Below are 14659 nucleotides of genomic sequence, written 5' to 3' on the forward strand. Positions count from 1 at the left end.
TCTTCTTTTGTGAATTGCTGTTTCATGTACTTTGCCCTTTAAAAAAAATGGTGTGTTTTTCTTATCAGTTTGATAAAGTGCTTTATATATATATTTTTAAAGACTTATTTATTTATTTATTCAGAGAGAGCGAAAGAGAGGCAGAGACACAGGCATATACTGTTGATGGGGATTTAGATTGTTTTCACCTTTTATTATCCTAAAGTTTTTAAGTATTCAATGACTGAATAACTGTAAGGTGCTCTATTTAAGTCCTAGTATACCAGCTGGTTCCAAACTTCAATTACAATGATATATATGCTAAAGATGTAAGTAAACACATATATAAAAGGATAAATAGGATAATACCCTATATATAGTTTTTTTTCTTACCTTTTCATAGACTGTACTGTCTAGGTAAGGGTAAACATGAAAAGCTCCCCGAATCCTCTTCACACCCGGATACAGCAATGGGACCATATTAACATAAGCCACACCATGAAATGAAAGCTGACTTTCATCATCAGCCTAAAGGATGATAAAACCAGAGGAATAAAAGGAATAAAACCAGAGATCTATTAGTGCTATAGAGCAATGCAGCATAAGATATGGAGCACTGACTTAGTTATCCAAAGACCTGGCTTTAGGAACTAGCTAATGCTACTTAACTATTGGCTTTAGGCCAGTTACATAGATATTTTGGATCTACATTCTTTTATGTTAAAAATGGGTTTAATAATATTATGATCACTGAAATAATGCATATAAAACAGTGTTAATAAATAGTAAAGGCAGTAGTTAAATCAATACATACTCAAATTGACAATATATATTCAACTGAAAAGTCAATTTCACCATGTTGCCTCTTAAGAAAAAGTGAAGGTTTGTAAAATAATTTAAAAAAATAAGAGAATCAGAAGCTGTGATTCTGATTTTTATCAATGAAAGAGACCTTACAAATCATTCAGACCACTGATGACAGACTTTAATTTATGCCTAAATTCTAATAAATTGGTGGATTTGTTTCAGAGTATTTGATTGAGAAAGATTCTGTATCCTTATCTGAGTTCAGAAAGAAAAAACATTTTTTAAAATTTATTTATTCAGAGAGAGAGAGAGAGACTGAGAGGCAGAGACACAGGTAGAGGGAGAAGCGGGCTCCATGCAGGAAGCCTGACGCGGCACTCCATCCTGGGTCTACAGGATCAGACCCCGGGCTGCAGGTGGCGCTAAACCGCTGCGCCACCAGGGGTGCCCAGAAAAAACATTTTGATTAATCAGTAATATCTGCCATGGATGAGAAGAATGAATGATATTTCCCACCATGTATTTGCCATCTCTAATTTCACCTAAACTCCCATTACAAAGATGAATACTTGTTAACTAATGTAACCATTTTTATGACTATATGGTTTGCCATAGAAAATTTTAGTAGGGAAAAAATCAATTTAGCAAAAGAAAACACATTTAATCCCCACAGGATTAAAAGTAATCTCTTTGATTACATGTATTATAATAATTAGAAATTAGAAATAAGATTAAAAAGTCCTATGTTCATGTAGTAACATTATGTTATTAAGGAAATTTAGCCAATGTATATTACATATTACAAAGGGAGAAGTGGTTACTAGCAGTAGTATTTTCATTATGCAAAAAACACTATTTTGAAAATAAAGTAATTTAGGTACTTGTTAAGGATCTGCTGTATAGCATGAGTCATGCTAGGTACTGTGGAGGATACAAAGCAGTCAATCACTGGATTCCTACCCTTAGCGAGTTTATGAAACAAGCAGAAAAGACCAGACATGTACAAATAAAACCAGAGAAAACATGTTCTAGGCTCACAAAGCTAGATCTTTTCAGAATAATGTACATCAATGAATTCTATTACTCTAATTATCAGGCTAAAACATTTTAAGTAGGATGTCTAAAAGAAATTCAGGAGGATGTATTAGGTTGAACCATGTTGCCAATATGTAACTACTGTGACCTATAAAAATGGCTGTTTTATGTGTTTTTATCAATGGTAAAACCATAACAAAGAAGTAAAAGGAAATAGGATGTCTAGGAATAAAGTCTAAACAAGTTTTAGTGGACAATGGGGAGCTAGGGTAACCAGTCATCCTGATTTGCCAGAGACAGGAGAGTTTCCTGGGACAGGAGATTTTCAGTGCTAAAACCAGGAAACTACTTGGCAAATCGGGTTAAGCTGGTCACCGTAGAGAGCAGCTACATCATTTCACACAGTCCTTTGGTATCATTTTAGAAATAGAACAAAAGATTGGGTCTGACAAGACATTTCTTTTTTTTTTAATTTTTATTTATTTATGATAGTCACACAGAGAGAGAGAGAGGCAGAGACATAGGCAGAGGGAGAAGCAGGCTCCATGCACCGGGAGCCTGATGTGGGATTCAATCCTGGGTCTCCAGGATCGCGCCCTGGGCCAAAGGCAGGCGCCAAACCGCTGAGCCACCCAGGGGATCCCAATACATTTCTTATATAAATATTTTTAAGCAAACAAATTAACCTTATCAAATTTTGCAGCTTTCCCTTTGGGTGCAATAGTCAGAGGAACTCTTGTGATCTCTACAGGCCAAAATCGACAGTCAGCAATTCGCTTCTGAAAACTGCAAATAAAAAATCAGCCCGTTAGTATCATATGCAAAAATGAGGTTAGTGTAATTTAAAGGTAAGTATTCCTTGTCTTTAGAAAGTATGTGGAATATAAGAAATAGTTAAAGGGACCATAGGAAAGGGGGAAACTAGTGGGGAAAAATTAGAGAGGAAGACAAACCATGAGAGACTCCTAACTCTAGGAAACAAAGGTGGAGAAGGAGAAGTGGGTGGGTGGATAGTAACTGGGTGACAGGCATTAAGGAGAGCACGTGATGTGATAAGCACTGGTGTTATACTACATGTTGGCAAATTGAATTTAAATTCAAAAAAATTAATGGAGATGCACCTGGATGATACACTTGATTAAGCAACACTCTTGGTTTCAGCTCAGGTCCTGATTTTGGCCTTGTAGGACTGAGCCCCATGGGACTGAGACCTTGGGGCTCAAGCCTCAGCGTGGAGCCTGCTTGGGAGACTATCTCTTCTACCTCTCCCTTTGCCTTTCCCGTCTACCCCACCCCCACCACCATGCTTTCTCTCCCTTTTTGTCTCAAAATGAATAAATACATCTTTAAAAAAGTAAAGGAATACACACACATATATAAGCATTTTTATTATAAATAGGTTTTTTAAACCTTCCCAAATCTAAAAATTCAAAAAATAATTCTACTACACTGCTAGCAGAGGCAGACTATACATTTTTTAGAGCAATTCAACAAATGAATCAAAAACCTTAAAGTGGTCACAATTTTTGACCCAGAAATTCCACTTCCAGTGATTTATTCTAAAGAAATAATCAGACAAGTATGTAAATAGTATAAGAGGTATTTATTTCTCCTGTGGAAAAAAAAAGTAGGACTTACAGTGTTAGCTCTGACATGTAAAGAGCTTAGAAGTTGTTGCTCCTGTCCTCAGAACAACAACAAAAAAGTCAAACTGAAAAACCAATGACCTTTCTTTTTTTTTTTAATTTTTTATTTATTTATGATAGTCACACAGAGAGAGAGAGAGAGAGAGAGAGAGAGAGGCAGAGAGAGACACAGGGAGAAGCAGGCTCCATGCACCGGGAGCCGACGTGGGATTCGATCCCGGGGCTCCAAGATCGCGCCCTGGGCCAAAGGTAGGCGCCAAACTGCTGCGCCACCCAGGGATCCCCCAATGACCTTTCTTAATCCATTTAAGAAGTAAGTTCATGGGGCAGCCCGGGTGGCTCAGCGGTTTAGCACTGCCTTCAGCCCAGGGCCTGATCCTGGAGACCTGGGATCGAGTCCCACATCAGGTTCCCCGCATGGAGCCTGCTTCTCCCTCTCCCTCTCCCTCTGCCTGTGTCTCTGCCTCTCTCTCCTCTCTGTGTATTCTCATGAATAAATAAATAAAATCTTAAAAAAAAAAAAAAAAAGAAGTAAGTTCATGGGGCATATTCACCACCCTGAAACTTGGAGAGACAGACCAGTATTGAGAATCACAGTTGAGACCTTCTTACAAGTAGGAAAAAGCAATGGAGCCAGGAACTGGTAAAAACATTTTAATGGTAATTTTGACAAATTGCCAGAGGCTGGATTAGCCAGAGTTAGACTCCTGGAAGCCTAGTCTTAGGGAATTCCCATACTTTTTTGGTTTTAAATCAAGGAGCCCCATCAAATGTTCATGGTGAAGATATGGGAAAAATCCTCTTAGGCAGGAAGAAGGAAAAGCAACCATTTTGAAATATGCCTGGAGTGTTATCCATAACAAATGCCTACTTTTTAAAAAGATTTTATTTATTTATTCATGAGACACACAGAGAGAAAGAGAGGCAGAGACACAGGCAGAGGGAGAAGCAGGCTCATGCAAGGAACCCAACGCAGGACTCCATCCCAGGTCTCCAGGATCAAGCCCTGGGCTGAAGGCAATGCTAAACCATTGAGCTACCCAGTCTGCCCCCAAATGCCTACTCTTTAAGGGAAACTACTTTACCAGAGCCTTATTTGACCCAGGGGAAGGGCAATTAGACAACCCCAGCTCTGTCTAGCCTTCCTGTCTCACATAAGAAGAAGCAAAAAAACGCTGTTAAACACTTCTGAAGTTCACAGCCCAGGGAGTCAAACCATTACAATACTTTAACCACAGAATTATAAAACACTTCCCCTTTCCAACACTTTCCCACCACATCAGCAGGGTTCTGGTATAGTAACAATGGATTATAACTGAGAGGCTGCAAAACACAGACCCTATCTAAGAAAAATTCTTAGGCAAACCAAATACAACAGGGGAGGAGCAAAAAAGGAAACTGAAGCCTCTAGCACCTACAGTTACAGCAAACATTAAACACAGTCCAGCTCCTAGCCAGATTGATAGAAAACTTCACACTAAAAACCCTAATTACCTCACTTATTATTACCCAATACATAATGTCCAGCTTTCAATAAAAAATTACAAGGAATACTAAAAGGCTGTAAAAAAGACAAGAGACACAACATAAGAACTAGACTCAGATACAACATATATTTTGAAATGATCACATAGGGAATTTAAAATAACTATGATTAATACATTAAGAACTCTAATGGAAAAAGCAGAAACATGCAAATAATGTAATAGGGAGATGGAAATATAAGCAGAGAGATGGAAACCCTAAGAAAGAATAAAAAAGAAGTGCTAGAAATTTTAAAAACTGTAACAAAAATGAATTCATTTGATGGACTTAGTAGATTGAGTATGGCTGAGTAAAGAATCAGTTAGTTTGAAGATATGTCAATAAAAACTTCCCAAACTGGGATGCCTGAGTGGCTCAGCGGTTGAGCATCTGCCTTTGGCTTGGAGCATGATCCCGGAGTTCTGAGATGGAGTCCTGCATCGGGCTTCCTGCAGGGAACTTGCTTCTACCTCTGCCTATGTCTCTGCCTCTTTCTGTGTGTCTCTCATGAATAAATAAATAAAATCTTTAAAAAAATAAAAACTTCCCAAACTAAAATGGAAAGGAAAAAAAATGAAAAATCGTAACATTATATCCAAAACTGTGGAATAATTACAAAAGGTATAACAGGGGGATCCCTGGGTGGTGCAGCGGTTTGGCGCCTGCCTTTGGCCCAGGGCGCGATCCTGGAGACCCGAGATCGAATCCCATGTCAGGCTCCCTGCATGGAGCCTGCTTCTCCCTCTGCCTGTGTCTCTGCCTCTCTCTCTCTGTCTCTCTCTGTGACTATCATAAATAAATAAAATTTAAAAAAAAAGTATAACAGGAATAGCAGAAAGAAGAAATGAAAAGGAATAAAAGAAATACATGAAGTCATGACTGAGAGAATTTTACTAAATAACAGACCCCATACCACAGATATAGGAAACTCAGAGAACACTAAGCATCATACATCCAAAAAGAAAAAGGAAAAAAAAAACCTAGGTATATCATACTCAAACTGTAAAAAATCAAAGAGAAAGAGAAAATCTTTAAAGAAGACGGGGGTGCGGGGGGGGGGGACGACTCACCTTACCTATAGGGGAACAAAGATAAGAATTACATTGGATTTCTCTTCAGAAACCATACAAGTGAGAAAATAATGGAGTGAAATCAATTCAAAGTTTTGAAAAAAAACAAGCCACCGACCTAGAATTCTGTATTCAGGGAATCATCCTTCAAAAGTGAAGGAGAAATAAAGATTTTCTCAGTCAAACAAAAGTGAAGAGAATTTGTGGCCTGGAAACCTGCCATGCAAAAAATGCTAAAAGTTTTCAGAGAAAAAGAAAATCCTATAAGGTCAGAAACTTGGATCTTCATTTAAAAAAGAAGAGAATCAGAGAATAAAATTAAGGGAAAATAAATTTTCAAATTTTTCTTATTTTTAACTGATCAAATAGATCAAAATAATAATAGCAATAATGTATTCTTAACAAAATATCAGCAAGTCAATCCCAACAATGTATATTTATATATACACCACAGTCATGTGGGGAACCAGAGGTACATAGAAATTTTCTGAAATGTCTATGCAATTTTTCTGTAATTTTAATACGGTTTTTGAAAATAGTCTATGAATTGAAAAAAATATTAGAATTGCTCATTCAAATTATACATATATTGATAATCTTCTATTTCCCATCCTCTCCCTAAGCACTAGGTTACTGTAACAGAGACTGGTAGTTACCACACAATATCAAGTGCCCTGTTCTTCTTTAGTATCAAACTCCTGATTTAGTCTGAGTAACAATGTGTCTAATAAAAATATAATTCCTAGCCTCTTTTGCATCTAGAGATGGCCACTGAGATATAAACTGAGGTTGCAGAAGGCTCAACCTATGGGCTCTAGGAAGGCTCTATAAGGGGGCTAAAACACCCAGCATGTGTCCTTTTTTAATCCATACACACTGCCCCCTTTTCCAACTTTCTGTGAGGAATGTGAATGTGCAAGATAGAGCTCCAACAGCCATCTTAGACCATGAGACAACCTTGTGGATGGAAGGTACATGCTAAAGAAGATACAGCAAAAAGAAAGATGGAGCCTAGATACCTGATAACACTGTGAAGGTACCATACATACTAGCTCTGGACTTGTTTTATATGAAAAGGAATCAGAACCCACCTTAGTTAAGCCATAATCACTAAAAACTTCTGTTATTATAACTTGTGGTTGAAAAGATTCTCAGATCACTTTAACTCAAATACAGATAAAATTAACAAAAGTAACATTTCTTCCCGCCTACACTCTTTGGTGGTTAGACATTCCTCTTCCTACCTGGCCACTGCAGGAGGATCAAGGTAGCAGCGACTTTCCAAGTCCCAAATAATCCTTTTCTTTATGCACTCTGCTTGGTTCCTAAATTCCTTGTCCTGTAAAATAATAAGACTTTTGTTTCCTCGGTGTGCCATGGCTTCATTCTGCTCAATCTGTGAGGCATTCTTTTAATGGATTTGATCACAACACTTTTATTACTACTACTATTACTACTATAAATATGACTACTACTATAACTACTACCACATCTTAAATTTTAGGGTACTTTACTATTAATAAAGTACATAATATAAATTATTTATATTCTCATAACAATCCAGTACTAAAGTTTCAAATATCACTCATATAACCTCAGTCATCCAGTTCTCAACCTTAGATGCATATTAGAATTGTCTGGGAGCTTTTTAAAAAATCACTACCTGGACAGTGATATTTTGAAAGTAAATTCTTATGTAATTGATCTCAGTTAGGGCTTGGCCATTGTTATTGTATTAAAAGCTTTCCAGGTGATTCAAATGAACAACCAGGGTTGAGAACTAAAGATCTGGACTAAAAAACAATGGATTATTATTCAGCCACCATAAAGAATGAAATCTTGTCAGCAATGATATGGACAGAGCTAGAGAGTATTATGCTAAGTGAAATAAGTCAGTCAGAGAAAGCAAATACCATATGATTTCACTCATATGTGGAATTTAAGAAGCAAAACAGATGAACATAGGGAAAAAGAAAAAAGGAGACGGAGCAAACCATAAGGGACTCTTAACTATAGAGAACAAACTGAAGGTTGCTGAAAAGGAGGTAAGCAGAGAATAGGCTAGATGGGTGATGGGTATAAAGGAGGGCTCTTGTGATGAGCACTGAATATTGTATGTGAGTGATGAAACTCTAAATTCTACTCCTGAAACAATATCACACTGTATGTTAACTAACTAGAATTTAAATAAAAACTTGAAATGGAAAAAAAAGAAATAAAGCAAATTGTAACATAAAATCTCAATATGTAAAATAAAATATCTGATCTAAATAAAAATATAAACCAAAGAGCAGTATGAATTTTCACTAATCACAATGATGAGAAGATACTATACAATGTTTTTCAAATATTGCCAGACTTATTTCAACTATTTAAAATAGATACTTAAAATAATTCAACCATCCTCACTTTACAAATTATTTTATTGAATGTTTCCATTAATGATTATTAACTCGTTCAAGTAACATTTGCATGTATGCTTTGCAGTATTTTCTCTGCTTTTAACAAGTTTAGAATATACAAACAAAGAAAGAATTAAGAAAGAATGAGAGAAGGAAAGAAGGAAGTAGGAAAGAGAAGGCAAGAGGGAGAAAGGAATAAAAAAGAAAAGAATACTTTCAACAACCTAAACATCCACCAAAAGGAGACTTGTCAAGTGAATTTAAGTGTGTCCATAGGCAGCAGTGTGGAAAAATCACCAAGACACTAAAAAGCAAGTTGCAAAAACAGTGAGTATGCCACCATTTCAGTAAGAACAAAAACAAAAACAAAACAACCAATAGGAAAAGAATACATGTATGTACATATGTGTGTATATAAAGCAAAACTAACATTTTCCCCTGCTTTCAATATCATGAAGCACTTTATATACTCCATTAAAAACAAACTTAAAAAATAAAATAAAAATAAACAAATAAACACTTTATACCCTGAGATAAAACAAAAACAAAAAAAAACCTGTCTTCCTGACAGGTTTCAGTTCTGAAAAATAACAAGATTTTGAATACTTTCTATGAATCTAGATTTCCTAAAGAAAAACAATTTTATTCTTGTCTTTTACTATGCTGACTTCAGTGAGTCAGCCTTTCTGAAATGTTACTCTGTTGCACTCTTTACAAGGAAACTTCACTCTTCCAAATGTTTTTGCTTGTGAGTCTTCCTTTTTTCTTTTGAGTATATATATTTGCTTTTATGTACATGACCTATGACCATATAACTACCTACTCAAAAATAAATAAATCTGGGGTGCCTTTGTGGCTCAGTTGGTTAAGCATCTGCCTTCAGCTCAGATTATGACCCCAGAGTCCTGGGATCCAGCTTCAAGTAGGGCTCCCTGCTCAGGGGAGAGTCTGCTTGTCCCTTTCCCTCTGTAACTTCCCCCTTCCACCACTCATGCTCCTCTCCCTCAAATAAATATAATCTTAGAAAAAATTTTAAAAATGAATAAATTTAAAATAAAATAAAGAGCAAATTTGAATTTAATAAATTATTTTGTTTGTTGAACTTAAGAAGGCAGGAGATATTTTCATCAGAATCAGATAATTGTTTTAACAAGTAACAAATATATATAAATTTGAGGATTCAAAAAATGTTTGAGTATCTGTCTGTGTACTTATTTTATCACAAAAAAACTGCACCATTCTCTCACCTCAGGACGGTTGAGTTCTCCGTCTTCTTCCTCATAGGGCCCACCAATGATAAAAGCATCAGGAATGTTATTAGCTCCTGGAGCCAGAATGTTGGCAATTGGCCATTTTTTGGGCCTGGGAACTGGTTCTCTTTCTCCTCCAAGCTTCAGAGTTCCATTCTTGAACAAAATAGAATAATCTTTCTACAGAATAAATTATCATACATCAGGAAATTTTTTATGACTTTCAAATGAACAAAAAGATTACTGAAGTATCTTTTCAGTGTAATGTTGGGTGTTGTCTAACAGACACTTCCATCTGTGATTATCTGACTCTACAGGGGAGCCTATGCTCTTCATTGTCTTTGTGTTATTTTAAAATTATTTAATTGATAAAAATAGATAATAATGAAAAGTATTCTTATCCATAGATATGCAAATATATTTTATCTGGTGAAAATGTAATTGATTATTGCCCTGTGGCTGATGATGAGTTTAAAATTATTAGCAAATTCATTTCAACATTCCTGATTGCTTATATATGGGTTATTTCTTCAGATTCTCCTTTGAACCCTTTTTGGTTTTGGGAAAAATTAGAGAGGGTGACAAAACATGAGAGACTCCTAACTCTGGGAAATGAACAAGGGGTAGTGGAATGGGAGGTGGGTGGGGGGATAGGGTACCTGGGTGACGGGCACTGAGGGGGGCCTTGATGGGATTAGAACTGGATGTTACACTGTATGTTGGCAAATCGAACTCCAAAATACATATATATATATAGGTATTCACATATATATATATATATATATATATATATATTTAAAAACAGGTTTTAAGGTATAAAAAGGTTTTAAAAACCTTTTTAAAAACAAATCTGACAAAGGGTTAACAACATAGGCACTTTCTTACTTATAACTTATTTAAAACATATTTGCAATAGGAAATTGATAAAGATATGAATATGCAAATTATAGAAAGGGAAATTAGATAATCCAACATTTAAATTAAAACATGCTATATATCCTTAATAACAATTAAAATGAACATAAAAACAATGAGATATCATTTTAAACCACTGATTGGCAAAATCAGTCTGAAAATATCAAGCATTGGGAATATTGTGAAGGGAATGGTATTCCTATACATAGTTGATTGAAGTATAAATTGGCATACTATGGAAAGCAATTTTGCAGTCACCAGTAAATTTAAAATTGTCATACCCTATAACTCAACAATTCTAGTTTTGTTGATTAATAAGCTTAAAAAACTTTCGTGAGGAGAGGCATTTCTGGAATGACAGAGAAAAGACCTCTGAAAATCTGTTCTTTCATAAAAACTAGAATGCTGGCAAAAATTATCAAAATTAGGCATATGGAGACCATTCCGGAGAAAGACGTCTTTTCGATAAACAGTGCAGAAAACCAATTATCCACATGGAAAAAAAATCAAGTTGTACCCTTACCTTAAACCACATACAAAAATTAACTCAAAATGAACCAGAGGCCTAAATGTAAGAGCTAAAACTGTAAAACTATTAGAAGAAAACTCAGGGGGAAATCCTCATGACATCAAATTAAACAATGATTTCTTGGTTATGTCACTAAAGACACAGACAATAAAAGAAAAAATAAATGCATTCATTTGGGGAATATAAAAAATAGTGAAAGGGAATAAAGGGGAAAGTAGAAAAAATGAGTGGGAAATACCAGAAAGGGAGACAGAACATGAGAGACTCCTAACTCTGGGAAACGAACTAGGGATGGTGGAAGGGGAGGTGGGCGGGGGGTGGGGGTGACTATGTGATGGGCACTGAGGGGAGCACTTGATGGGATGAGCACTGGGTGTTATGATATATGTTGGCAAATTGAACTCCAATAAAAAAAAAAGAAATAACAAACACACACACAAAAAAGAAAAAAATAGATAAATTGGACTTCATTTTAAGATTTTATTTATTTATTCATGAAAGACCGAGAGAGAGAGAGGCAAAGACACAGGCAGAGGGAGAAGCAGGCTCCATGCAGGGAGCCTGATGCAGGACTTGATCCTGGGACTGCAGGATCATGCCCTGAGCCAGGGGCAGGTGCTCAACTGCTGAGCCACTCGGTGTCCCAGGGCTTCATTAAAATTTAAAAATTTTGTGCAGCAAAACATACAAACAACAAAGTTAAAAATGGGAGAAAAGATTTGTAAATTACATATCTGATAAGGGAACCACAGCTAGAATATATAAAGTACTCTTAAAACTCAACAACAAAAAACACCTGATTCAAAAATGGGCAAAGAATTTGAATAAACATTTCCCCAAAGAAAATATACACGTGGCAATATAAAGATGAGAAAGGATGCTCAACATTATTAGTTATTAGTGAAATGCAAATCTAAAACACAAGGAGATGCCACTTCACACCTAGTAGAATGGGTATTATCACAAAATAAAAAACAGGAAATAATATATGTGGATGAGGATATGGAGAAATTGGAACCCTTTATACTGCTAGTGGGAATGTAAATGGTGAAGAGGAATTGAAGGGTTCCATACTGAAATGTAGATGGCAATAAAACAGATGACAGTATTAGCTAATTATACCCTTTTAGCAAGGAATTTGGAAATCTCTATCAAGAGCCTCAAAAAATCCAGACATAATCATTCCATAGAAATTTTGACTAAGGGGGTGCTTGGGTGGCTTAGTTGGTTGAGTGTCTGACTCTTGATTTCTGCACAGGTCATGATCTCAGGGTCATGGGATCCTGATTGCATGTCAGGCTCTGCAATCAGCAGGGAGTCTGCTTGAAATTCCTTCTCCATCTCCCTCTTCCCTTCCCTGCTGCACACCTGTGCTCTCTCTACCTTTCTCTCTCTCCAAAATAAATAAATCTTTTTTAAAAAAGAAATTTGGACTAAGAAAATAACCCAAAATTAATAAAGTTTTATATAAATAAGCACATTGTACAAAACTTACAAAATACATGCATAGATGCAATGTATTTAAATACATTAAAATGATCAATTTAAAAATGTTTTACATATTTTCCATCATAAATATGTATTTATTGACATAAATTATATGTAATGCATACTATTATATACATGTAAATTATACATATCTACATATAAAACAGAAGTAAACTTTATTTTTTTAAGCCTAAACAAAAAGTCTCAACCATTAATAGAGCTTGCTTTGAATGCAGGTGAGGAAGAGATGACCATATGAGTGTTTAAATCTATATAAATATTTGGCTGTAGGGCTTTACCTCTCCAACTGATGGAACTTGTAGACCAATCATGTAGTTCTGCAGAGGCCCTACTGGAATGAAAGACTCAGGCACAGAGTAGGCAGCCTCCAATGTGACTTTCAGTAGATTGCCTCCTAAAATCTGTGCTGTGGTCAATAATGGTTCTGCCACAAATACTTTAACTTCAAGGCTGCACTGCTGGAAAAGAATAAAATTATGCAGCATTTTGAAAATGCCAGAGGCTTTCCTAACCCATTCCTTTCTTTCATTATCTTATTTGAATCTCATATCACTGTTCAAGGTAAGAAGGTCAAGTTTAATTATTTCCATATAGAGGTTTCAAATAACTTTCTCTAGGTCCTGGGCAGCCGGGTGGCTCAGCAGTTTAGTGCCTGCCTTCAGCCCAGGGCATGATCCCGGAGTACCGGATCGAGTCCCACGTCGGGCTCCCTGCGTGGAGCCTGCTTCTCCCTCTATCTGTGTCTACCTCTCTTTCTGTGTTTCTCATGAGTAAATAAACAAAAACTTAAAAAAAAAAAAAAACTTTCTCTAGGTCCCATGAATTAGAACTATAGCCGAGATGAGAATCTTATTCCTAAATTAGAGGGCTTTTCCCTCTACAATACTGATGTCACATATGTATACAAATACATATATGAGAGGAATTGGAAGGTTCTATCCTGAAATGTTAATAATAGTTTCACATGAGTGACATTGGGTTGCTTTATTTGCTAGTTTATATTCTGTGACTACTTTTATAACTTAAGTGTAGCAGTTTTTTTTTTTCACATAGAGTATACTCTGTGTAGAAAACCCAGAATACTCCAACAAAAACTGTTAGAACCGATACAGGAATTCAGCAAACTCACAGAATATAAAATCAATGCACAGAAGTCTGCTGCATTTATATGCACCAATAATGAAGCAGAAGAAAGAGAAATCAATAATTCAATCCAATTTGCAATTGCACTAAAAAATATAAGATACCTAGAAATAAACCTAATCAAAGAGGTAAAAGATCTGTACTCTGAAAAGTATAGAACACTTATGAAAGAAATTGAGGAAGACACAGAAAATGGAAAAACATTCCATGCTCATGGATTAGAAGAACAAATACTGTTAAAATGTCTATACAACCCAAAGCAATTGACACATTCAATGCAATCCCTACCAAAATAACACCAACATTTTTCACAGAGCTGGAAAAAATAATTCTAAGATTTGTATGGAACCAGAAAGGACTCCAAATAGCCAAGGTAATGTTGAAAAAAGAAAACCAAAGTTGGATGCCTCACAATTCTGGACTTCAAGCTGTATTAGAGTACTGTAATCATCAAAACAGTATGGTACTGGCACAAAAATAGACACATATATCAATGGAACCGAATAGAGAACCCAGAAATGGACCCTCAGCTATATGGTCAAATCATCTTCAACAAAGCAGGAAAGAATATACAACGGAAAAAAGACTTTTCAACAAATGAAGTTGGGAATATTGGACAGCCACATGTATAAGTATGAAACTGAACCACTTTCCTATAGCATACACAAAAGTAAGTTCAAAATGGATGAAAGATCTAAATATGAGACAAGAATCCATCAAAATCCTAGAGTAGAACATAGGCGGCAACATCTTTGACCTTGGCCACAACAACTTAGTAGATACGTCTCCAAAACCAAGGGAAGCAAAAGCAAAAATGAACTATTAGAACGTCATCAAGATAAAAGGCTTC

General features: G+C 35.8%; 1 protein-coding gene across 11 annotated transcripts in view; it reads right to left on the reverse strand.

Annotated features, from left to right (window-relative positions):
* CFAP70 (cilia and flagella associated protein 70) overlaps positions 1–14659 on the reverse strand; it is a 95576-nt gene that overhangs the window by 50954 nt on the left and 29963 nt on the right. For 7 of the 11 annotated variants that reach the window (XM_025435022.3, XM_025435025.3, XM_025435021.3 and 4 more), the window contains 5 exons: positions 12945–13124; positions 9711–9893; positions 7306–7400; positions 2508–2607; positions 373–507 (listed from right to left, as the gene is read on the reverse strand). In XM_025435022.3, coding sequence (XP_025290807.1) covers positions 373–507; positions 2508–2607; positions 7306–7400; positions 9711–9893; positions 12945–13124 — 693 coding nt within the window. The remainder of the gene's footprint in view (positions 1–372; positions 508–2507; positions 2608–7305; positions 7401–9710; positions 9894–12944; positions 13125–14659) is intronic. The other 4 variants (XM_025435024.3, XM_025435026.3, XM_025435027.3 and 1 more) reach the window with 4 other exon arrangements.

This window comes from Canis lupus, chromosome 4 (assembly GCF_003254725.2).
Source record: "Canis lupus dingo isolate Sandy chromosome 4, ASM325472v2, whole genome shotgun sequence".
In the NCBI taxonomy this organism is placed as follows: Eukaryota; Metazoa; Chordata; class Mammalia; order Carnivora; family Canidae; genus Canis; species Canis lupus.